The following is a 25507-nucleotide window of genomic DNA, read 5'->3' on the forward strand; positions in this document are numbered from 1 at the left end:
AATGGATGACAGTTTATTCTGATGTAGTGAATATGAGACACATGTAAACAATTGCTTCATTTATTATAGTAAATTAGAAATTATTAGGAATCCACTATACGATCACAGTAACTTTGATGGACATTTCAATTGTTTTTTGTTAGTATATTATAGGGCAGATTAATGTAGAATTGATGTGGGAGTGCTATTTATATCCCGTCACTACTGATCATTCATCCAGACTGTGTGTGTCCCATCATTGCAGCTTTGGAAATAAATGAACTATCCATCCATTGCTCCTTCCTGTGTTGACTCACTGACTTGAGAGACCAGGAAGGTCACACCAGCTCGATAGGTTGATATCTAGCTCAAGCTTCACCTCATGCTTTTCATTAACTGTGTGGTTGTGTTATCTAGTGGGAACCTGTTAGCACGGTGGGCTCTGGTGCCTTCTTGCCGTGGGCTCAAAATGACAGAGGAAATCAACCTGCTTGCTCCTTTTTGTTTTGTCAACTTTTCGGTGGGGATGTTATGTTTGATACCGGAGGTACGAGGCCTTGAAAGCATTAAACTTCAAAGCAGTGTGCTGATGCCTTTATCACTTTATCAGCAGCACGTGATCAATGACGTCTGAAGATTCGTTTCATCGAACAACCACCTGATTGGTTTGGTTTGGTTCGACACTGCAGGCGACTGCCAACTGACTGCTCTACAAATCACCTTACATCATAAATAACTACTCATTATTATTGAAGCAGTGTGTCACTTTATCAGCATTGATCAATGACTTCTGAAGGTTAATTTTCTCCCATCATTCTGTTTGTCTCTGATCTTTTGATCTGCAAACACGTTTAGGTTTTGTTAGTTTGGTTCTAAATGGTCTCGGTGCTGTTTGGCTACGCTGGTTAGGCTAGTAGCTAGTTGGCTAAATAGCTAACGTTAGCTGGTTGGCTACGCTGGTTAGGCTAATAGCTAGTTGGCTAAATAGCTAACGTTAGCTGGTTGGCTACGCTTGTTAGGCTAATAGCTACTTGGCTAAATAGCTAACGTTAGCTGGTTAGCTACGCTGGTTAGGCTAATAGCTAGTTGGCTAAATAGCTAACGTTAGCTGGTTAGCTACGCTGGTTAGGCTAATAGCTAGTTGGCTAAATAGCTAACGTTAGCTGGTTGGCTACGCTTGTTAGGCTAATAGCTAGTTGGCTAAATAGCTAACGTTAACTGGTTGGCTACGCTGGTTAGGCTAATAGCTAGTTGGCTAAATAGCTAACGTTAGCTGGCCGGCTAAGATTACTGCATATAGCTAACGTTACCTGGCCGGCTAAGATAACTGCATATAGCTAATGTTAGCTGGCCGGCTAAGATAACTGCATATAGCTAATGTTAGCTGGCCGGCTAAGATAACTGCATATAGCTAACTTTAGCTGGCCGGCTAAGATAATTGCATATAGCTAATGTTAGATGGCTGGCTAAGATAACTGCATATAGCTAATGTTAGCTGGCCGGCTAAGATAACTGCATATAGCTAACTTTAGCTGGCCGGCTAAGATAATTGCATATAGCTAATGTTAGCTGGCTGGCTAAGATAACTGCATATAGCTCATGTTAGCTGGCTGGCTAAGATAACTGCATATAGCTCATGTTAGCTGGCCTGCTAAGATAACTGCGTATAGTTAATGTTAGCTGGCTGGCTAAGATAACATTCTTTGATATTTGGTTAGATGGCGTTTTGTATTTCCAAAACGTTGGTTTACTTTAAATCACTCAAGTCATGAGTGCAAACGATTGGCTTAATTTGAAGTTCTACATTTTGTTAGGATTTATGTTTATGCACTATAGCCTGTTAGCATATTGTTTGAAGATGAATATTGTTTTGTTACACTCACACACACAAACAATACAGATGTGTGTAGGTGTGTAAGGACTGACCAACACAGGCCATAAAAGCTGTGGTCAGTCTGGAGAGGGGAGGGGTGCATCACTCTAGGCCAACCAGGGGGGTTGAGAGACTGTTCAGTTCCATATTAGGGAATTGTTTGAGTGAAGAATCAAGGGGAGACACAAGACGGAGCTACTCTACCCAGCAACCAGATGTGGACAAAGAAAAGCGCCAAGGGGCTTGGACAAGTTCGGGTGCCCCCAAAAGCGGAGCAATTAACCATGCTAAGCCTCTACTATGATAGGCCAACGGGAAGAGTTGGAACTAAAACTGTCATAGTATAAAAACTACTATTTGAGTACATTCCACAGTTCTCTGATCTACCCTGCGTGGTGATACAGTGAACACGTATATACGAGAATTGCATTTACCGTTTATCGTTTGAGTTTAATTAAAATACTTAAAATATATTCGGTGACTCTGAATCACATTTTGTGCTGATGCCAGAAATCTCTTTACATTTGAAGTTATTTCTGTTGTAGTTTACATCATAGGGAATAGGCTGGTCCTCCATTTTACTTTACACCTGACTTTGGCATTCTTCTAAATTCTGATTGGTTTAATGTAATAACTCCAAAAATAGAACAGTGAGGTGTAACTTTGCATTGGGAAAAATATTTTATTTTATCTTTTTATAAACAATACAAAACATACAAATGACAACATCTTACAAACATTAACTACATCACACCTCCATCTCCATTAACTACATCACACCTGCCCAGACCCACTAGAACACACCTCCATCTCCATTAACTACATCACACCTGCCCAGACCCACTAGAACACACCTCCATCTCCATTAACTACATCACACCTGCCCAGACCCACTAGAACACACCCCCATCTCCATTAACTACATCACACCTGCCCAGACCCACTAGAACACACCTCAATCTCCATTAACTACATCACACCTGCCCAGACCCACTAGAACAGACCTCCATCTCCATTAACTACATCACACCTGCCCAGACCCACTAGAACACACCTTCATCTCCATTAACTACATCACACCTGCCCAGACCCACTAGAACACACCTCCATCTCCATTAACTACATCACACCTGCCCAGACCCACTAGAACACATCTCCATCTCCATTAACTACATCACACCTGCCCAGACCCACTAGAACACACCTCCATCTCCATTAACTACATCACACCTGCCCAGACCCACCTACTGGAACACAGCAAGAGCATTCATCAGCACCATTTTATTTCTCTCCGTCACTTTCAACTTTTAGATAATAAAGCATTTGACCTTTCTATTGAATTAACAACAGAGGATTGGTTGATTTCCAGGTTTAATTAAGTATAATATTTAAGATGATTTATGAGAAACGTATCGTCCAACTCTGGGGTATCTCACTGCACCCTCAAATGCCATGTTTTGAAATATACAGACAGACACATTAAAAGTAATTTTACATTGTATAACTGTACTTCTGACAGCCAACGTTCTAACTCCGGTTATAACTTTATGACATCATAACATTCCCAGAAGGATTATTGAGTCATTGTTAGTTTTACACTGAAGACATGACTCTGCCGTTGTGCTGTAGAATTTGTGGATTTTGTCTCTTGTATAATAAGGGACTATCATTTGTCCCAACATCACAGGCCACAGACTTTGATGCAGTTAAAGACTTCCAAAAGTGTTTCCGCAGTTTAAGATCAACTGAGTTTTTTTAATGGTGTTTCTCCCTGTACACCTGCCAATGTAAATCCTTTGAACGAGACAAGTTACCAGACAGGACATATTGCTAATGTTCTTCCCATTGATAACCTGAATGACAATTAACTTGTGGGCGGTGGCGGTGATGACGTCCTATTCGATGACGTCGTCCATCGGGATTCCCCCAAAATAGAAGACGCTCTGGATTGATCACTGGAGTCAGATGTGAAGGAGGAGGTTGATCATCAGGAGTCAGATGTGAAGGAGGAGGTTGATCATCAGGAGTCAGATGTGAAGGAGGAGGTTGATCATCAGGAGTCAGATGTGAAGGAGGAGGTTGATCATCAGGAGTCAGATGTGAAGGAGGAGGTTGATCATCAGGAGTCAGATGTGAAGGAGGAGGTTGATCATCAGGAGTCAGATGTGAAGGAGGAGGTTGATCATCAGGAGTCAGATGTGAAGGAGGAGGTTGATCATCAGGAGTCAGATGTGAAGGAGGAGGTTGATCATCAGGAGTCAGATGTGAAGGAGGAGGTTGATCATCAGGAGTCAGATGTGAAGGAGGAGGTTGATCATCAGGAGTGAGATGTGAAGGAGGAGGTTGATCATCAGTGAACCTCTAGGATTGTGGCTGGGCTGGCGTTTTCCATATACACAATACCCCATAATGACAAAGCAAAAACAGGTAAATAAATGAAAAAATTTGATTTTCTTTAAAAAACAAGGACATTTCAAAATGACCCCAAACTTTTGAATGGTAGTGTACATCTACATGATGTCCTACATTGTTACACCATGTAGGAGCAGTATAGACCTAGTCTGTTCATTATATACATATACATGATGTATTGTTCCACCATGTAGGAGCAGTATAGACCTAGTCTGTTCATTATATACATCTACGTTATGTATTGTTGCAATGATGTTGGAGCAGTATAGACCTAGTCTGTTCATTACATATGTAACGGATGTGAAATGGCTAGCTAGTTAGCGGGTACTCGCTAGTAGCATTTCAATCAGTTACGTCACTTGCTCTGAAACCTAGAAGTAGGGTTGCACCTTGCTCTGCAAGGGCCGCGGCTTTTGTGGAGCGATGGGTAACGACGCTTTGTGGGTGACTGTTGTTGATGTGTGCAGAGGGTCCCTGGTTCGCGCCCGGGTCGGGGCGAGGGGACGTACTAAAGTTATACTGTTACATATACATCTACATGATGTATTGTTACACCATGTAGGAGCAGTATTGACCTAGTCTGTTCATTATATACATCTACATGATGTATTGTTACACCATGTAGGAGCAGTATTGACCTAGTCTGTTCATTATATACATCTAAATGATGTATTGTTACACCATGTAGGAGCAGTATAGACCTAGTCTGTTCAATATATACATCTACATGATGTATTGTTACACCATGTAGGAGCAGTATGGACCTACAGTAGCTTGCTAATTATTTAGATTTAGTTTGACTTAATGAAACTGCCTTAAATGTGCTGTAGTAAACATTTTTTATCCGCACTAATCAATCAACACATTCCTGTCTTTGTATGTCTCAATATAATGGTATTATTTAATTAAATCCATTTACAATAATCTTTGTCTGAAAATAAAATATGATCCTCAACTGCGTTTCCCCTCCAGTCAGCAGACGGCGATGTGCGTCTTTCAGGCGACGCTGCCAGCGTGACGTATAATCTAGTGGACGGTTCTTCATAAACAGCTCGTCAACCACCTCGGTAGCATGCTAGCCAACATAGCCGAAAGATTCAAGCTATTTATACGCTTTCGGTGTATATTACCTACTGTGTTTCAGCCACACTTCTGTCGTATCAACTTGTTAACCTATTTAATTTAATATTACGTTATTTTGTATTAGTCAGCTATAGTAGTTGGCTGGTTTAGTTAGTACTAGCCTAGTCGCTAATGATAGCTAGCTAGCTAACATCCCCGAACATGAGCTCCCTAAACATCTCCCCTCTCGTTGAAGAAGAGGCAGTCTGCTGGACGGAGAAAGAAGCTTTGGGGCAGAACATTGTCGTGAAAGAGGAGGAAGAAGAGGAGGATGTCACAGTAAAACAAGAAGTAGAGGATGGGGCTGTTACAGTGAAAGAAGAGGAAGACACGTTCAGAGTGAAAGAGGAGGAGGATGTTACAGTAAAAGAAGAGACGGATGAGAAAGAGGAGGATGTAGTTTTAGGTGTGAAAGAAGAGGAGGTTGGAGATCTGTTTAACACCAGTAAGTACCGTCTCTGCAGTCGTTGAACCAATATGCAGTAAAGGGGTTCTACACTTTAATGTTGTTCTGTAGGAATGGCTGAAGCTACACTGTAACGTGTAGAACATCAAGAGTGGACCATCAACAAAACGTTAACAATTGATCAAATGCATCCAATGACAATGCCTGAAATACTGTAGTCCTCAATATCTCCTATTAGATTAGCCCAATATGTAGTCTTAAAGGGGCAATCAGCAGTTGTTACATCCATTTTGGGACTTATACATTAATGATATGTACCCATTGTTTCTTGAAGAAATCACTTATAAATGCCTCATGAGCTTAGTTCAACTGTCGTACCCCATCAGAACCCAAAATATAAGCTTTTTTTTACTCCAATGTTTGTCAGTAAATATAAACAAACACGGTATATCCCCAAAACATGGTTAACTAGAATGTTGATATCATGGATGGTTGCATTTCTCCAGCCCCATCCCTCAGCTTTTTACCGAAACAGGCAGGGAGTACGCTTTGTTATTGTTTCTACTGCTGATTGCTGCCCCCGTTACTCCTCAAGGTCCAAGGACTGAATGTTATTTTCAGAGGTAGACTGGCTCTGGCAGCTAAAATAGTCAAATATTCCATCTAAATGTGAATCGATTCTCAACGGGCAGGGAGTACGCTTTGTTATTGTTTCTACTGCTGATTCTCTGCCCCCGTTACTCCTCAAAATAATTTCACATAATACTTTCTTATCACATAACAATTATTTCACACAATACTTTCATATCACATCAAAATAATTTAAAATACTTTAACATCAAAATAATTTCACACAATACTTTCATATCACATCTAAATAGGTAACCAGTCTGTATAGATAGATAGCTAAGTGAATTAAATATCATCAGCTGTCTAACTTCATATTAGCTAGCTATCTTGATGTATTTATCACTGTAAAAAACAAACTCCAAATGCTTTTGTAGGTAGCTAGCTACCAGCCATGGAGGAGGGTGAAAGGATAGCAGCCCCAACTGTCAGTGAGAGAGGAGGCTATTCTGGATAGGGCAGGTACTTTTGTGTAGTTCCTGTCACTAGAAGTGAGGACGGAGATAATAGTAACATAATATTCAGTGTGGTGTAATTTGACTATAATGAAGTGTGTTTCTTGTGAGGTTTTCTTTCCTCAGATAAAGAGCGCTATGAAAGCCAGTCTACATATGAAGAGGTCCCAGTGAAGAGCAGTGGTTCTCAGTCCTGGGGACTCAAAGAGGCACATTGTTGTTTTTGCCTCAGCACTGCACAGCTGATTCAAATGATCAACTTATCATCAAGCTTCAAGTGGTATTTATGTAGTCATTTGTGATGCCATCCTTGATATGATCCTGTTATTGTCACATGCTACACATGTACATATATGTGCCCATGCATCTATCAATCCAATGTTATCATGATTTGTTATCAGGGATATTATACTTTAGTAATCCACAATGACCTGGTGATGTAAAAGTCTAATAATGACATTGTCTTCCATATTCCTACAGATACCTTGTAACTGGAGATTCCTTCAAAACGATTGCCTACAGTTACCGTGTAGGGCACTGCAAGGTTGGGTGACCAAGGTCATCTGGGACTGCCTCCTGGAGGAATTCAGGTGTGTGAAGGCTACCTGTGTCCTGCGTAACTTCATGAGGATGGACACGAGGACCAGGAGGGGATCTGCAGCTCGCCACCGTGTCCCAGGGGAGGAGTCTGCTGCTCTGCAGGATGTTTCAAGGATGGGGTCCAACAACGCAGCAAGAGAGGCAATCCGTGTGCAGGAGATCTTCACCTCCTACTTCTTCAAAGAGGGTGCTGTTCCCTGGCAACACCATAGACTACACTATGCACAACCAAAGGCTCTTTTAACAGGGTGCTGTTCCCTGGCAACACCATAGACTACACTATGCACAACCAAAGGCTCTTTTAAGAGGGTGCTGTTCCCTGGCAACACCATAGACTACACTATGCACAACCAAAGGCTCTTTTAAGAGGGTGCTGTTCCCTGGCAACACCATAGACTACACTATGCACAACCAAAGGCTCTTTTAAGAGGGTGCTGTTCCCTGGCAACACCATAGACTACACTATGCACAACCAAAGGCTCTTTTAAGAGGGTGCTGTTCCCTGGCAACACCTTAGACTACACTATGCACAACCAAAGGCTCTTTTAAGAAGGTGCTGTTCCCTGGCAACACCATAGACTACACTATGCACAACCAAAGGCTCTTTTAAGAGGGTGCTGTTCCCTAGCAACACCATAGACTACACTATGCACAACCAAAGGCTCTTTTAAGAGCTATTCACATTGCAATAAGAGTATTCTTCCATTTACTTAGCTATGTCAACTGCAGTTATTCAATTCACAGTTTCTCTCCCTTTGATTTCTACTTCTCAGGTGAGGGTGCTGTTTAGGTGAGGGTGTGATGTCTGTGCAAAAACAAAACAGGCTATTTTAAATCACTAATATTGAAGAAATGTAGAACAATTAGACATCCTATAACCCACACCTACACACTCATGTATCAATCTGATTGATGGATTGTGTTGTGCAGTAAGCAGGCTCAGGTGTATAACTGTGGCTCCTTCCACCTTCAAAGAATAGGCAAGAGGGCCAACCATGGAGAATAGTAAGACACTTCATTATTTCTATAACTACGCTATATTGTTTGTCCTTGTGTGTCCGTTCATGTTTTTCAGCATAAAGTACTCTGCAGCCACTAAGTGTGGTGTGGACACCAGGTGAGGCCACACACAGATTCCTATTGAACACTGTGGCTTTAACTACCTTATTTTCTCAATAAGTCTCTATCCTTCACTTCATCCCTCTCTCCCCTTCTCCCTAAATCCTCTAGGTTATATCAGCTGTGTCGGTGAACCCCTCCTGCATCTGAACTGGCTACATAGAGGGCACAGCATGATCAGAGGTGAGAGGTAACTTGGTCAGGTCAACAGGAAGTATTATTAAAGAAATGCTTTACATTGAAATACAGACAGATGCAGTAGTCCCAGAGTTAATGATCCCAGGTCAGTTTATATTATACAGGAAGTATTATTAAAGAGATGCTTTACATTGAAATACAGATAGATGTAGTAGTCCCAGAGTTAATGATCCCAGGTCAGTTTATATTATACAGGAAGTATTATTAAAGTTATGCTTTACATTGAAATACAGATAGATGCAGTAGTCCCAGAGTTAATGATCCCAGGTCAGTTTATATTATACAGGAAGTATTATTAAAGAGATGCTTTACATTGAAATACAGATAGATGCAGTAGTCCCAGAGTTAATGATCCCAGGTCAGTTTTGCATTTCACCTCCTGATTGATGACTAACAATGTTAGAATTAGAACTAAAAACACAAGGCTTAAACATGCTCTCTCTCTCCATCTGTCTCTCGTCTGCAGATATGTTTTGATGTGAGAGGATGCCAACCCCCAGTCCCATCATCGCCACCTCACCTGCTTTTAAGATAACCTTTGGGCCGACTAGAGACACTATTATGTAATTGTGATGAACTGAGAGAATATTTAGGTAGCACTGTGTTTCATTAATCATGTGCTGCCTTCCCTGCTCCTATGTGCTTACCTCTTTCCCTTTCTGTCTTTTACACCTCTCTCTCCAACTCCTCTTTCTTCCTCTGTTTTTATAATGCACAACAGATGTGCATTGAAGTACAGATTGAACTTGTATTTATAACACTTGGATAATGAGCTTTTCAATAAAGCGTTTCACATTCTCTACTGATTGAAATGAAGTGTAATGTGATGAACTACTCCACCTATCCTGTGTTTATCAGATCAATGCAGATGAAGGGCATTAGATGTTGAGATGAACCGGTGTTGGAGTATTTACATGATGCATAGGAAGTGTAGTGTTCTGGTTTTTAACATTATATTTCTGTATATATGAATTGACTAGTTAAATCCTGTTTCTAGTCTATTAGTTACAATGTGTAACCATTGATGTCCCAGGACCAAGATTGGTGAACACTGTTGAAGTGTAAAATTGTAATACATACATGCAGACACAGCGTCATTCAAAGACTGGAATATGATACTCCTGGTATTGGATATGACTGAAAAATCATCTCAAAGACATTCATACCTAAACTGCACCTTTATTTGCCAAGGTAGAGTACATGATCAGTGAATATATTAAATGTACAGGCTACAAAGTGGGGATCTCATGCATGGTAATAACTACATGTATATACGACTTGCATTCTTGGCACAACATGATATTATATTCTACTCAATTCATAGGCTTCATTAATGTCATTCAGGCTGTTTTAAAGTTGATACAACTGGCTATGATAGCTGAGGTTCATAGCTAGGTTCTGGACTAATATGTATACCAAACGTTTGGGTCCATACACAGATCGGCTAGATAGCTAGCTACACATCCATGGGCATACAGGGATTTGAATCATCCACTGCAGAATAAGCAAGAACATAGCTAGCTACGTGATTTCATCTATCTGCATGGCAAATATCAGCAAGGAAAGCGTACAAAATTATACATTCAATTTGCAGTAAATTCTTCAGCTAGCTAGATTCTATACATCCACTGTTTCCCAAAACGACAGATCGGCTAGATAGCTAGCTACACATCCATGGGCATACAGGGATTTGAATCATCCACTGCAGAATAAGCAAGAACATAGCTAGCTACGTGATTTCATCTATCTGCATGGCAAATATCAGCAAGGAAAGCGTACAAAATTATACATTCAATTTGCAGTAAATTCTTCAGCTAGATAGATTCTATACATCCACTGTTTCCCAAAACGACAGCCTGGTTTGCTGGTTGTTTCAGGAGTCCCTAAAACAACCAGAATTACAATTTCATACTCATGTCACAACACCCATAAAGCTAGTCAGCTAGCTGGCTAATGTTAGCTGGGTCAGTTAGCTGGCTAATGTTAGCTAGTCAGCTAGCTGGCTAATGTTAGCTAGTCAGTTAGCTGGCTAAATCACGATTTTCGTAAATGAACTATGATAACGAAAATGCATAATCGTTTGACTCTACATGAACTAACATTCCTGTCAACTGTACATGTTTTTGCATGATGAGTTATGACGTTATAATCCCTTACATTTGCTTCCATCCTAGTATTTCTGTCCGCCATCTTTGATTCAGTTCAGTTCTGTGTAGGGGTACCCCTCTCTCCTAGTATTTATGTTCGTCATCTTTGATTCAGTTCAGTTTTGTGTAGGGGTTCCCCTCTCTCCTAGTATTTCTGTCCGCCATCATTGATTCAGTTCAGTTCTGTGTAGGGTTACCCCTCTCTCCTAGTATTTCTGTCCGCCATCTTTGATTCAGTTCAGTTCTGTGTAGGGGTACCCCTCTCTCCTAGTATTTCTGTCCGCCATCTTTGCTGAAGAAAGTCTAACAGTCATTAGCGCAGCAGCAGCAGCAGCAGCACCCCCCCCCGGTCCTAGTGCCGGCCCGGTAAGTTGTTTAAGATGCGATGGAACGGTTGACGAAATAAGAAATCACAGAAAAAATATATTGACTGATATTGATTTATTTAGGGGGGGCTAATTCATATTTTGGTTCTAGCGACGTCCCTGATTCCTACCCTTTAATTTTTTGTCTGAAAATTAAATTTACATTTTACTCAACTGCGTTACCCACTCCAGTCAGCAGATTGCGGTCTGCGACTTTAAGGCAATGCTGCTACTGTGACGTATAATCTAGTGGACGGAACGCTTCTTTCAACAGCAGCAACAGACAGTCAGCCACCTCGGTAGCTTGCTAGACAAAATAGCTGAACCAATAAAGCTCTTTAGACGCTTTAGTGTATATTAGCCACTGTATTTTAAAACCACTTCTGTCGCCTAATTAGTTATCCGTTTTAATTTCATATTTACGGTATTGTTTTTATTCATCTAGCGGGCTGGTTAAGTTAGCATTAGCCTAGCTAGCTAACATCTTCAACCATGAGGTCACTAAGCTACTCTCTTGTTAATGAAGAGGAGGACTGCTGGACAGAGAAAGAAGCTCTCGTCAAAGAGGAGAAGGAAGAGAAGGATATCACAGTAAAACAAGAAGTAGAGGTTGAGGCTGTTACAGTGAAAGAGGAAGAGGATGTTACAGTAAAAGAAGAGGAGAAAGAGGAGGATGCAGTTTTTGGAGTGAAAGAGGAGGAGAGGGAAATGACTGTCACATTGAAAAAGGAGGTGGAAGAAGAGGAGGAAACTGGATTTCTGGACTCGGTTTCCCAAACGCATCTTAACAATGGTTCTAACGATGAACGGGCCCTGGTTAACACAAGTAAGTACTGCCTTAAAAACAGAGGCACAAACTCTGCAGTTGAACTGATGTTTTTTTATTTAACCAGGTGACCATGATGTCATAACGATAGTTTAACCAGGTAGGCCATGATGTCATAACGATAGTTTAACCAGGTAGGCCATGATGTCATAACGATAGTTTAACCAGGTAGGCCATGATGTCATAATGATAGTTTAACCAGGTAGGCCAGTTGAGAACAAGTTCTCATTTACAACTGCGACCTGGCCAAGATAAAGCAAAGCAGTGTGACACAGACAACAACACAGAGTTACACATGGAATAGCATACAATAAACAAGCCAATAACACAATAAGCAAGTCAATGACACAGTAGAAAAGAAAGAGTCTATATATAGTGTGTGCAAAAGGCATGAGGAGGTAGGCAATGAACAGTCCATAGTAGCGAAGAATTACAATTTAGCAGATTAACACTGGAGTGATAAATGAGCAGATGATGATGTGCAAGTAGAGATACTGGTGTGCAAAAGAGCAGAAAAGTACATGTACAGCTGCAGCGATCAGTTAGCTGCTCAGATAGCTGATGTTTAAAGTTGGTGAGGGAAATATAAGTCTCCAGCTTCAGCTATTTTTGAAATTCGCTCCAGTCACTGGAAGGATGTGTGGTGTTAAAGGGGAAATCTGAAATTACCACATCCATATTTTGATTTTTAAATTATTTATTTATAGCCATTGTTTCTTGAAGAACATAACACATGCCTCATGAGCTTAGTTCAACTGTTGTACCCCATCAGAACCCAGAATAAGCCTTTTTTACTCCAATGTTTAGAAACAATGTAAATCAACACTTTATAGCATCAAGATGGTTAAAACTATAATGTTGATATCATGGATGGTCAGTCCTTGCATCCATAGGTCTTTCTATGAATTTGAAAGTAGTTACATTTCTCCAGCCCCATCCATCATCTTATTAGCAAAACAGTGTTGGAATTACAGCTTTGTTATTGGTTGATTGATTCTTGTGTGGCTTTTTTAAAGGGACAACCTAGTATTTAAACAGCAACAAAATGGCTGCCCTGAGACTTAGTTTGGTAAACAGCTGAGGGATGGGGGCTGGAGAAATGTAACCACTCTCAAATTCATAGAGAAAGCTATTGTATCAACCGTAACCCAAAACCTAGCGATCTCGTCAAGAAGTTCAGACATCTTGGCAAAACAGTTTTAAGGTGTTGGCTTGACAGTCGCTGGACCCAGGTTTGAGTTCAGCTCAGGGCTGCCCCCTGAATTCACTACACTATGAATACAAGGACTGGCCATCCATGAGGTCAAAATTATATTTTAACCAGGTTTCTAGGATATATAGTATATTCTAGAATTCATCCGTGATGTCATAATGATAGTTTAACCAGGTTTCTAGGATATATAGTATATTCTAGAATTCATCCATGATGTCATAATGATAGTTTAACCAGGTTTCTAGGATGTATAGTATATTCTAGAATTCATCCATGATGTTGTAATGATAGTTTAACCAGGTTTCTAGGATATATAGTATATTCTAGAATTCATCCATGATGTCATAATGATAGTTTAACCAGGTTTCTAGGCTATATAGTACATTCTAGAATTCATCCATGATGTCATAATGATAGTTTAACCAGGTTTCTAGGCTATATAGTATATTCTAGAATTGCCAGTGTAGATTTCCTGTGGGGGTCAAATTGTTAGAGCTGTTGATAAGTCATTGTATAATATTCAGCCAATGTATTTTCATGCCATTACATCAATAACGCCCAACCAGAAGAGAAGAAACTCTTCCTGAACCACCTCCTCCTGCTGGCCTTCATACATTCTGACGTTGCTGGTAATAGGCTACACAAGCAGTCGGCAACCTACATTTGGAGTGCAAATTTATCTGACCATTTCTACCGATCTGCGTGCCGGTTATGATTTTCATTTGCACATTTTACTGAAACAGTTTAATTTCATTGATAATAGTATCTCAAAATCATTCTGTGATTAACCTGTCTGGCCCCGGGGTTCCACTAGCGGAACTCCTCCCACATTCCACTGAAAAGGCAGAGCGCGAAATTCAAAAAATATTTTTTTGAAATATTTAACTTTCACACATTAACAAATCCAATAGAGCAAATGAAAGATACACATCTTGTGAATCCAGTCAACATGTCCGATTTATAAAAATGTTTACAGCGAAAACAGCACGTATATTTATGTTAGCTCACCACCAAATACAAAAAAGGACAGACATTTTTCACAGCACAGGTAGCATGCACAATGCCAACCTAACTAACCAAGAAACAACTTTATCAGATGACAGTCTTTTAACATGTTACACAATAAATCTATGTTTTGTTCGAAAAATGTGCATATTTGAGCTATAAATCAGTTTTACATTGCAGTTACCATCACAGCTACCGTCAGAAATAGCACCGAAGCAGCCAGAGTAATTATAGAGACCAACGTGGAATACCTAAATACTCATCATAAAACATTTCTGAAAAATGCATCGTCTACAGCAAATGAAAGACAAGCATCTTGTGAATCCAGCCAATATTTCAGATTTTTTAAGTGTTTTACAGCGAAAACACAATATAGCATTATATTAGCTTACTACAATAGCCTACCACACTACCACATTCATTCATCAAGGCACGTTAGCAATAGGCACGTTAGCGATAGCGAATAAACCAGCAAAAGATATAAATTTTCACTAACCTTCATAAACCTTCGTCAGATGACAGTCCTATAACATCAGGTTATACATACACTTATGTTTTGTTCGAAAATGTGCATATTTAGAGCTGAAATCAGTGGTTATACCTTGTGCTAACGTAGCATCTTTTCCCAGAATGTGCGGATATTTTTCTACAACTCACCTATTCTGACCAAATAACTATTCATAAACATGACTAAAAAATACATGTTGTATAGGAAATGATAGATACACTAGTTCTTAATGCAATCGCCGTGTTAGAATTCGAAAAATAACTTCATTACGACATCCAGCTTAAGTTAAAGCGACAGAGTGCCCAAAATCTGGGCGCTACCTAATAGTACACATGTTCGACAGATATATGAAATAGCATCATAAAATGGGTCTTACTTTTGATGATCTTCCATCAGAATGTTGTACAAGGGGTCCTTTGTCCAGAACATTCGTTGTTTGGTTTTAGAACGTCCTTTTTCCCTCATGAATTAGCAAGCACACTAGCCAAGTGGCGCGAAGCTATCCTTCCTGAACAAAGGCACACGACGCAACACGCCTAACGTCCCGAAAAAATTTCAATAATCTAATAAAACTATATTGAAAAAACATACTTTACGATGATATTGTCACATGTATCAAATAAAATCAAAGCCGGAGATATTAGTCGTCTATAACGACAGCTTTCCAGAAGGCAATACCAGGTCCCTTTTCGCGCGCTCCAGGAAACAGGAAATTGGGGTCACGTCATGCCAAGAGGATTTATTCCACCTCAGACCAAGATAAACACTCCATTTCTTCTATCACTTCCTCTTGACATCTAGTGGAAGGTGTATGACGTGCATGTATACTTATACGTATCAAGCCCATTTATAGGCATGCCCTAGAAAAGAGCATCGTTTTCAGATTTTCCACTTCCTGATCAGGAAGTTTGCTGCAAAAGGAATTCTGTTTTACTCACAGATATAATTCAAACGGTTTTAGACACTAGAGAGTGTTTTCTATCCAATAGTAATAATAATATGCATATTGTACGAGCAAGAATTGAGTACGAGGCCGTTTAAATTGGGCACGATTTTCCCCCAAAGTGAAAATAGCGCCCTCTGTCCTCAACAGGTTAATCTACATTCCATCTAAATCTAAATAAAAATTATACAAATCTAAAAGTAACTTTTATTGCCAACTATGTAAAAAATAGCCTACATAAAGCCAACAAATAAAAAGTCTGCTAGCAAAGGGTCTGAATAATTAAGTAAATAAGGTATTTCTGTTTTTTACCTGTTTTCACTTTGTCATTCTGGGCTATTGATGACACCCCTCTGAAACAAGATAGCCTATCAGAAAAACTTCTTCTTTAGCCTACTCCTCCCGCTGCTGCTGGCCTTCGTAAATTCTGATGTTATGCTCCTATAGTTTCTGGTAATAGACAACACCAGCAGTCGTTATGCTCCTATAGTTTCTGGTAATAGGCTACACCAGCAGTTGTTATGCTCCTATAGTTTCTGGTAATAGGCTACACCAGCAGTTGTTATGCTCCTATAGTTTCTGGTAATAGACTACACCAGCAGTCGTTATGCTCTTATAGTTTCTGGTAATAGACTACACCAGCAGTCGTTATGCTCCTATAGTTTCTGGTAATAGGCTACACCAGCAGTCGTTATGCTCCTATAGTTTCTGATAATAGACTACACCAGCAGTCGTTATGCTCCTATAGTTTCTGGTAATACGCTACACCAGCAGTCGTTATGCTCCTATAGTTTCTGGTAATAGGCTACACCAGCAGTCGTTATGCTCCTATAGTTTCTGGTAATAGGCTACACCAGCAGTCGTTATACTCCTATAGTTTCTGGTAATAGGCTACACCAGCAGTCGTAATGCTCCTATAGTTTCTGGTCATAGGCTACACCAGCAGTCAGTAACCTTTTCCATTTGGTGCCCACTTTATCTGACCATTTCTACTGATCTGGTGCCAGTTAGGATTTTCATATTCACATTTTACTGGAACAGTTTCATTTAATTTATAATAGTAATAATAATTATAATAGTCTTTATCTCAACATCATTATCTGTGATTAATCTACATTCTATCTAAATGAAAATTATACAAATCTAAAAGTAACTTTTATTGCCATTGCAAACTATGTAAAAAAATAGCCTACATGAAACCAACAAACAAAAACATTTGCAGCCTGCAGGTAGAAAATATCCCGATTTTAAAAATAAATATCCTATAAATCCCATTGGCTGCACATGGCCTGTCAACAACGAACTTGAAACATTCTATCAACTATCAACTGGGTCCTCTGAAACTTGCAACATTGTATAAAATATTCTGGGCCCTCAGTTTCCCGTGCCAGTGAGTTCTGGACAGACACATCTGTCGTTGTCTATTTGTGCAAAGGATAAGAAGTAATCAGGTATTTTATAACATTTCCACTGGATCAGAGCATTACATTTTTCCCTTTAATGCTGAGTGGTTATCGAAAGGGCGAAAGCTGGAAATAATTTACAAATACTTTGAGCAACTATTGTCATTCGTAATGGTTTCTTTTTTTTAATTTTTTTATTTTTTTTTTATCCCATTTTCTCCCCAATTTTTCGTGGTATCCAATCGCTAGTAATTACTACCTTGTCTAATCGCTACAACTCCCGTACGGGCTCGGGAGAGACGAAGGTCGAAAGCCATGCGTCCTCCGAAGCACAACCCAACCAGCCGTACTGCTTCTTTAACACAGCGCGCCTCCAACCCGGAAGCCAGCCGCACCAATGTGTCGGAGGAAACACCGTGTACCTGGCCCCCTTGGTTGGCGCGCACTGCGCCCGGCCCGCCACAGGAGTCGCTGGAGCGCGATGAGACAAGGATATCCCTACCGGCCAAACCCTCCCTACCCCGGACGACGCTATGCCAATTGTGCGTCTCCCCACGGACCTCCCGGTCGCGGCCGGCTGCGACAAAGCCTGGGCGCGAACCCAGAGACTCTGGTGGCGCAGTTAGCACTGCGATGCAGTGCCGTAGACCACTGCGCCACCCGGGAGGCCCTCGTAATGGTTTCTAATAAGACTTTGTTTACCTGCTGTTTGAGGTGAAGAAAAAAATTAGTTGGAGAAGCTGAATCATTTTTTTTTAGAAGCTCCACAGCTCATTAGTGGTGGTGCGTTAAGACAATCTGAAATACTATCAGACATCCCCAAATGGGCACATTTTATAGGTCTTCATTTGCACTCAGACCAGGTAAACTAGTCATATTTCTATATGTGTAACCATGTAGACTAGTCCTACTTCTAAATGTGTAACCGGGTAGACTAGTCCTACTTCTATATGTGTAACCATGTAGACTAGTCCTACTTCTATATGTGTAACCATGTAGACTAGTCCTACTACTATATGTGTAACCAGGTAGACTAGTCCTACTTCTATATGTGTAACCAGGTAGACTAGTCGTACTTCTATATGTGTAACCAGGTAGACTAGTCCTACTTCCTATATCTGTAACCAGGTAGACTAGTCCTACTTCTATATGTGTAATCAGGTAAACTAGTCCTACTTCTATATGTGTAATCAGGTGTGCGTCCTTACTCAACATTGACAGGACTGTTTCAAACAAAAGACAATTAATAAATTGACAAAACTGACGCATCTTGTGGGGTCAGGTCTGGGTGGTCTGCCATGGGTCGTTTCATTTAGTATCCGTTTGGGTCGGCATGGGGAATGAATCTATTTCTCCATAGTATGTTGTACCGAAGTTGACCGACTGAAAGGAAGTGTAACTTTGACTATAATTACTGTTTCCTGAAGGAGGGAAACGAGGTACAACACCTGATTGGCCCCACCCCTTCCTGGGTCGGTGAAGAGCGGTATTAAATTGAAGGAATAAATCCAAGCCTCACGCTCATCACCTGTGGAAGACAGGGATTCCAGGAAGGTGTGGATATGATAGTATGTTGTTCCTAGTTTCCCTCCTTCAGGGAACAGTAGTAATAGTCATAATGTGTGGATTTAATAGTATGTTGTACCTAGTTTCCCTCCTTCAGGGAACAGTAGTTATAGTCATAACATGTGGATTTAATAGTATGTTGTACCTAGTTTCCCTCCTTCAGGGAACAGTAGTTATAGTCATAACATGTGGATTTAATAGTATGTTGTACCTAGTTTCCCTCCTTCAGGGAACAGTAGTTATAGTCATAACATGTGGATTTAATAGTATGTTGTACCTAGTTTCCCTCCTTCAGGGAACAGTAGTTATAGTCATAACATGTGGATTTAATAGTATGTTGTACCTAGTTTCCCTCCTTCAGGGAACAGTAGTTATAGTCATAACATGTGGATTTAATAGTATGTTGTACCTAGTTTCCCTCCTTCAGGGAACAGTAGTTATAGTCATAACGTTACGCTTGTCATATGATGAACTTCAACTTAAATACTGGATCTTGCAGTGGGACAGTTTTTTTGTATTCAGATCTCTGAAATGCTCTCTAACTACGTCACATTTAATGTCTCCTTATGTTATGCTGGGGAAACAGTTTTCAATCATTTCAGAGTTTGCTAAATCCAATGGTTCTAACCGAAAGTCCCCTTAACTTTATTGACAACACCCAAGTGGATACTGTCATTAACGTGGTTTTTCAATAATTACACATAATTCTTAATACTGTAGCTGTTTAGTTAGTCACATGTTCATCGATCATCAGCTGATCCAGGAAATCATTTTCTGAATGACAGTCACATGACAAATATCACGGCATGCAACAACAACCAAAGTGCTTCTTCATTCATTACTCTGGTAAAGACAGTTATGCCGTGCTCCACGTTGGATCCAACATCCCTAACAAATTGGTGTTTATAATGTTATTGTCTGCTTGATTTACAGTAAGGTCTCGTTAGTCTGTTTGCACACAGAGATACTCAGCTCATAATGTGTAGAGAACTGTTCCTTGATGGATAGGTTATTGTACAACACACAGAGCTATTTTCCTTTATTCAGGACATTTAGAATGACAACACATTACAGAGTAGCCTAGTGGGATTATTCACAAAATTATCTGGTGATCAGGTTATGAAATGTCATGACAAAGACATTTTAGTTTCCATGTTTCACCTGGAATATTAAATGATTTATAGTCCTAGGTCTATGTTATTGTTAGGTGAAGTTATGGGTCCTACAGTAGGTCTATGTTGTTGTTAGGTGAAGTTATGGGTCCTACAGTAGGTCTGTGTTGTTGTTAGGTGAAGTTATGGGTCCTACAGTAGGTCTATGTTGTTGTTAGGTGAAGTTATGGGTCCTACAGTAGGTATATGTTGTTGTTAGGTGAAGTTATGGGCCAATTTGTTAAACACTTAATGTACAAACCCTCAGTTTCAGGCTGATGGCAAAGCTAGCTAAAGAGCATTTTACTGGTTGAAGTGTTTTATAAGTATAAAGCAGTTGATTTGCGGCAATAACACAAACATATTAAGCAGGAGATTCAAACGAGCCTTACAGTTATAATCCAAAGTAATGTGAAATGCACTCATATGCAACCTGGAAATGGAGGCTATTTTTGCTGTCAGCCTATGAGAACTCCCCTGAGTTTTCCCCCACGGTGGTGAATTAGTGAAAAGACACAGAGCTTAATGTGAGTTTCCTTGAGTAGCACTCCTGATCTTGTGCTGTAATATTCATAATACATTGTGGAAAACTAAAATCTTTGCTCACCATTTTTGTTCCAGGCAGATATACTACATCCATAACTAGTGGTTTCGTCATTACCAGATATACTACATCTATAACTAGTGGTTTCCTCATTACCAGATATACTACATCCATAACTAGTGGTTTCCTCATTACCTCATTACCAGATATACTACATCCATAACTATCATTTTTCTCATTAGCAAGGAGGAGTTACCAAATTGTATGTGCTTTGCCCTCGTGCCACAATTGTATTAAACACAGAAAGGGGCCTATATTGGAGACCAATCGCCAGTCGTCTGGCTCACTGCTTACAGTTTCAACAACATGAATAACTTATTTCAAGCCTACAGTCATCGATGTTACTACTAAAATATGACTATTCTTCTCTCATTTTAAGACAATTGTCAAATAATTGTAACATTCATTACAGACGTCAATTGTTGTACAACATCAAGGCTACGCTGTTGGCATCACCTTTTATAGTGGATCTGTAACCATCTGTCTGACTTTGTTGTTCACACAGGAGAGATACGGAACTATCGTGGATCCTCTGGGGAGCCTCACCAACCTCATGATGCTGACGAGGCAGAGAAGAGTCTCTCCAGATCAGAACTCCTCAAGAAACATCTGCAGAGATCCACAGGGAAGAGATACACCTCATCAGGCATTAACGTTCATCAGAGAACACACACAGGAGAGAAACCTTATAGCTCTGATCAATGTGGGAAGAGTTTTGGTCAATCTGGAGATCTGACAGTGCACCAGAGAATACACACAGGAGAGAAACCATATAGCTGTGATCAATGTGGGAAGAGTTTTACAACTTCTGGCTATCTGACAGTGCACCAGAGAACACACACAGGAGAGAAACCATATAGCTGTGATCAATGTGGGAATAGTTTTATTACATCTGGCAATCTGTCTCGACACCAGAGAATACACACAGGAGAGAAACCTTATAGCTGTGGTCAATGTGGGAAGAGTTTTACTACATTGAGCTCTCTGACTATACACCAGAGAACACACACAGGAGAGAAACCATTTAGCTGTGATCAATGTGGGAAGAGTTTTGGTCGATCTGGAGACCTGACAGTGCACCAGAGAATACACACAGGAGAGAAACCCTATAGCTGTGGGCAATGTGGGAAGAGCTTTGTTCAATCTAGCTATCTGACAGTGCACCAGAGAACACACACAGGAGAGAAACCTTATAGCTGTGATCAATGTGGGAAGAGTTTTACTACATCGAGCTCTCTGACTATACACCAGAGAACACACACAGGAGAGAAACCTTATAGCTGTGATCAATGTGGGAAGAGTTTTACTACATCTGGCTCTCTGACTTTACACCAGAGAACACACACAGAAGAGAAACCTTATAGCTGTAATCAATGTGGGAAGAGTTTTACTACTTCTGGCAATCTGACTTTACACCAGAGAGTACACACAGGAGAGAAACCTTATAGCTGTGATCAATGTGGGAAGAGTTTTTGTCAATCTGGCTATCTAATAGTGCACCAGAGAACACACACAGGAGAGAAACCTTATAGCTGTGATCAATGTGGGAAGAGTTTTTGTCAATCTGGCTATCTAATAGTGCACCAGAGAACACACACAGGAGAGAAACCTTATAGCTGTGATCAATGTGGGAAGAGTTTTACTACATTGAGCTCTCTGACTATACACCAGAGAACACACACAGGAGAGAAACCATTTAGCTGTGATCAATGTGGGAAGAGTTTTGGCCAATCTGGAGCGCTGACAGTGCACCAGAGAACACACACAGGAGAGAAACCTTGTAGCTGTAATCAATGTGGGAAGAGTTTTACTACTTCTGGCAATCTGACTTTACACCAGAGAGTACACACAGGAGATAAACCTTATAGCTGTGATCAATGTGGGAAGAGTTTTTGTCAATCTAGCTATCTGACAGTGCACAAGAGAACACACACAGGAGAGCCAATGTATAGCTGTGACCAGAGATAATCTGATAAAAGATCTCTGACTAATCATCAGAAAATACATTAAGGAGTTTTCATGATATCAATGAAATGATGTCACAATGTAGAATGTTTTAACATTGTAGTAGGAGTATTTTAATGATGTCACAATGTAGAATGTTTTAACATTGTAGGAGGAGTATTTTAATGATGTCACAATGTAGAATGTTTTAACATTGTAGGAGGAGTATTTTAATGATGTCATAATGTAGAACCCTAAATGTTTGTCCCCTGTTCTATTGATTTCAACATGATATGGATATTATCCTCAGGGGAAAAATCCAGGCTCTGAATTGAATGAGTACTATTTATGAGATTTAGTAAGTACACATTATTCCCAGATTCAGTGTGGTTTTTGAGCTGCTAGTTTTAACAGGACGTGCAACCTCATCTCCCTCCTGTCACATAAATGATTTTAGCATGATATCGATGAGTTATGACAAATAAGTGTTGAGTTCCTTTGTTTAGCGACCCCTACATTTAAATGCATTCCAACATCACGTACAACCTGATTTCCCCCCTAATCGATATCAGTGATTTATTGCTACTTGTCAAAACAACACTGTTTCTGGTGCTTGTGCAGTTTATAAGGAGCTTGTTTAAAAAAATACAAGAAATATGATTATTGTGGCAGATGTTTGTGTAAATAGCACATGTTATGTTTAGGTTTTCAATTTATCCCAAACTGTTTCTACATATTGGTTATTGATTTGGACACGTTAAAACTGTGTTTTGACATTGAGGCTATCCCACCTAGCAAAATGTAATTGAAAAGTCGTTGAAAATAAGACTATGCAATCTTATTTTTTTTAAACATTTTTTATTATACCATGCCTTACCATTAAGTGAATTATTGACAATACATATTATCAAAGGGGTGTACATTTGGTTTTGGTATTTCATGTTTACAATTCATGTAACTTTTAGTAATCATAATTATTTATGCAATCAACTGACAATTTTTTGGTATAAATATATTGACATTGTTGCCCTTCTTTTAGAATATCAGGGTTCATTCTCAGATGTGCCAACCCAAATGTACTAGAGCATGACATTGGGGACTGGACCCCGATCCAACAACATGCCTATCGAGTGATCCCTGAAAAGAGAGAGCTCCACAGTGAGGTGGAAAGTTACTACGGATATTGCAGGATTTTCCTCTTGAAATCAGACACATCCGTGGTAAGGACAACTTGGTTGCTGAGTGTCTCAAGAATGGGCAGTCAAAAAGATTTGTGTTTTGCATTTAGCCATTGCGTTGCCATGGATCACAATTTATTTTGACTGCACGTTTTTCCGTATTGGAGATGAGTTTTGTTTGGGCTCGTTCCAAGGGGACGAGAGTTCTAGAAGCTGGTGAGTTTTAGGAAGACGAAAGTTCTAGAAGCTATTGAGTTCTAGGATTCTATAGAATGAAAAAGAAGAAAAAATAATACGATTGTATATTATTATTTAGAAATGCTTGTTTTTCTTGTTTTTAATTGTTGACAGCCAGTAGACACCATGTTTATATTGTAGAAGGTGAAGCATTGTAGTTGATTTATAATGTGAAATGGAAGTTGTTTTCTGTTGGTGGTGAGCAAACTTGTCCAACAAAAATTATAGGATTTATTTGTTGTTTCAAGGGGAAAGGTGTTCCAGGCTTTCGTTTTTCCATTTATGTTTTGAGGTTGGACTTTAGCACGTATAGCTCGTTAGCACGTAGGGCACACTGATTGGTGTCACCTCGTTAGTTAGTATGTGTAACACCAGTTCTTTTGTTTGCCTGTTCTTGGGCAGATTTAGTGGATCTCATGGTGGGTGACTTTTATGTCCCAGTTGTTGTTACTAGTCAACTTTCAGTGGACACTGAGAGCAAAATTGCAAGATTATGTTATAATTCTTTTATTGGATCAAATGGTTGTTTTATGCAACAGAATAGAGGGTTCTTAGAACTATTGTGTCTGTGTGTTTTACTGAGGATGGGCCTCTGGGAGAAAACACTGACAGGAGATTTACAATGTCTTTTGGGTGATAAAACCTAAAGAGACCACATTCCAGAGCATGAGTTAATGTTTCTGTTCTATATGGCACCAGGGAGAGATGACCCCAGGGCCAGACCCTGGTCTCTACACAAAGAGTACTGTTTTTACAGCAGATACTGTCTGCTGAGAATTATAAGTATCTTTCATACAAATCTTAACCTTATGACCCGTTCTATACATCTGTTGTTGGTCATGTAGGTTGAAAGGGTTGTATCTTGCCTATAAAAGACCTTTGTACTTTTGTCTCGGGGCTCTCAACGAATCTCTGGGGGTGATTCATCGACCAGCCATCATTATCGTAGAGCACTCAATTGATTCACTTTATATGTGTGCATTGTATTGACCTGCTCCCTTATTAATAAGTGAATAAAGATTTAGTTTAAGAATAACTCTGACTTGTGATAAATGTGTCTCTCCTTATTTGATATGAAAGAAAATAACCATATTTGGCAATGGGGATGTGAATCTTCGCTTGGTGACCGCTCCTGACGAAAATAAATCATGCACGAGCGATCCCTCAAACTTGGGATCTCAGAGAGACCACACTTTGGGAACGGAGCAGATGGTCCCACCTTTGATCTGAGAGGCAGCGAGCCGAGTGGATACCAAATCTCAAACCAAGTTTAAAAAAAGAGGTGAGCGAACCACGCAAAGTGTTTTTAGAACAGCCTCGTAGGCTCTGAGTGTGTATTCCTGTGTGAGGGGGGGACCTTGGAGGTGTAAACAGGGCCCAGTCAGGAGGCTCTGAGTGTGTATTCCTGTGTGAGGGGGGGACCTTGGAGGTGTAAACAGGGCCCAGTCAGGAGGCTCTGAGTGTATTCCTGTATTTTCCCAGTATGGGAGGAGTTGCTAGATTGATTGAATAAACCTTTTTCCATAAAGTTAGTGAACCAAGGTGGCTGACTAACTGTAGATGTTGAAAAAATGTCCCGTCCACTAGATTAAACGTCTGTGGCAAAATCACCTGAAAGACGCACAT

General features: G+C 40.0%; 1 protein-coding gene and 2 long non-coding RNA genes across 6 annotated transcripts; 2 read left to right on the forward strand and 1 right to left on the reverse strand.

Annotated features, from left to right (window-relative positions):
- The first annotated feature begins 5136 nt into the window (after positions 1–5136).
- LOC129848563 (uncharacterized) lies at positions 5137–9589 on the forward strand. 4 transcript variants are annotated; one of them, XR_008758510.1, is made up of 3 exons: positions 5295–5831; positions 6797–8776; positions 9258–9589. It is a non-coding gene; the product is annotated as an uncharacterized LOC129848563 (long non-coding RNA). The 4 variants fall into 4 exon arrangements; XR_008758508.1 differs by having other exon boundaries at positions 6986–8776; XR_008758509.1 differs by having other exon boundaries at positions 5296–7154; positions 7355–8776.
- Positions 9590–9954: 365 nt separating this feature from the next.
- Positions 9955–11288, reverse strand: LOC129848565 (uncharacterized). Its single transcript, XR_008758512.1, has 2 exons — positions 10949–11288; positions 9955–10674 (listed from the first exon to the last, which is right to left on the reverse strand). It is a non-coding gene; the product is annotated as an uncharacterized LOC129848565 (long non-coding RNA).
- Positions 11289–11309: 21 nt separating this feature from the next.
- On the forward strand, positions 11310–24917 carry LOC129848560 (zinc finger protein ZFP2-like). The gene is made up of 2 exons (XM_055915725.1): positions 11310–12129; positions 21028–24917. The coding sequence occupies exons 1-2, from the start codon at positions 11796–11798 to the stop codon at positions 22488–22490; spliced, it is 1797 nt and encodes a 598-aa protein (XP_055771700.1). The 5' UTR covers positions 11310–11795; the 3' UTR covers positions 22491–24917.
- Positions 24918–25507: the final 590 nt, after the last annotated feature.

This window comes from Salvelinus fontinalis, unplaced genomic scaffold (genome assembly GCF_029448725.1).
Source record: "Salvelinus fontinalis isolate EN_2023a unplaced genomic scaffold, ASM2944872v1 scaffold_1070, whole genome shotgun sequence".
Taxonomy (NCBI): domain Eukaryota; kingdom Metazoa; phylum Chordata; class Actinopteri; order Salmoniformes; family Salmonidae; genus Salvelinus; species Salvelinus fontinalis.

What these genes read in the sequence shown, in the direction of transcription:
- LOC129848560 (XM_055915725.1), top strand. Translation starts at nt 11,796, where the DNA reads ATGAGGTCACTAAGCTACTCTCTTGTTAATGAAGAGGAGGACTGCTGG. An exon ending in ACGGGCCCTGGTTAACACAA is followed by an intron (nt 12,130 to 21,027) that starts GTAAGTACTGCC and finishes TTGTTCACACAG; the next exon opens with GAGAGATACGGAACTATCGT.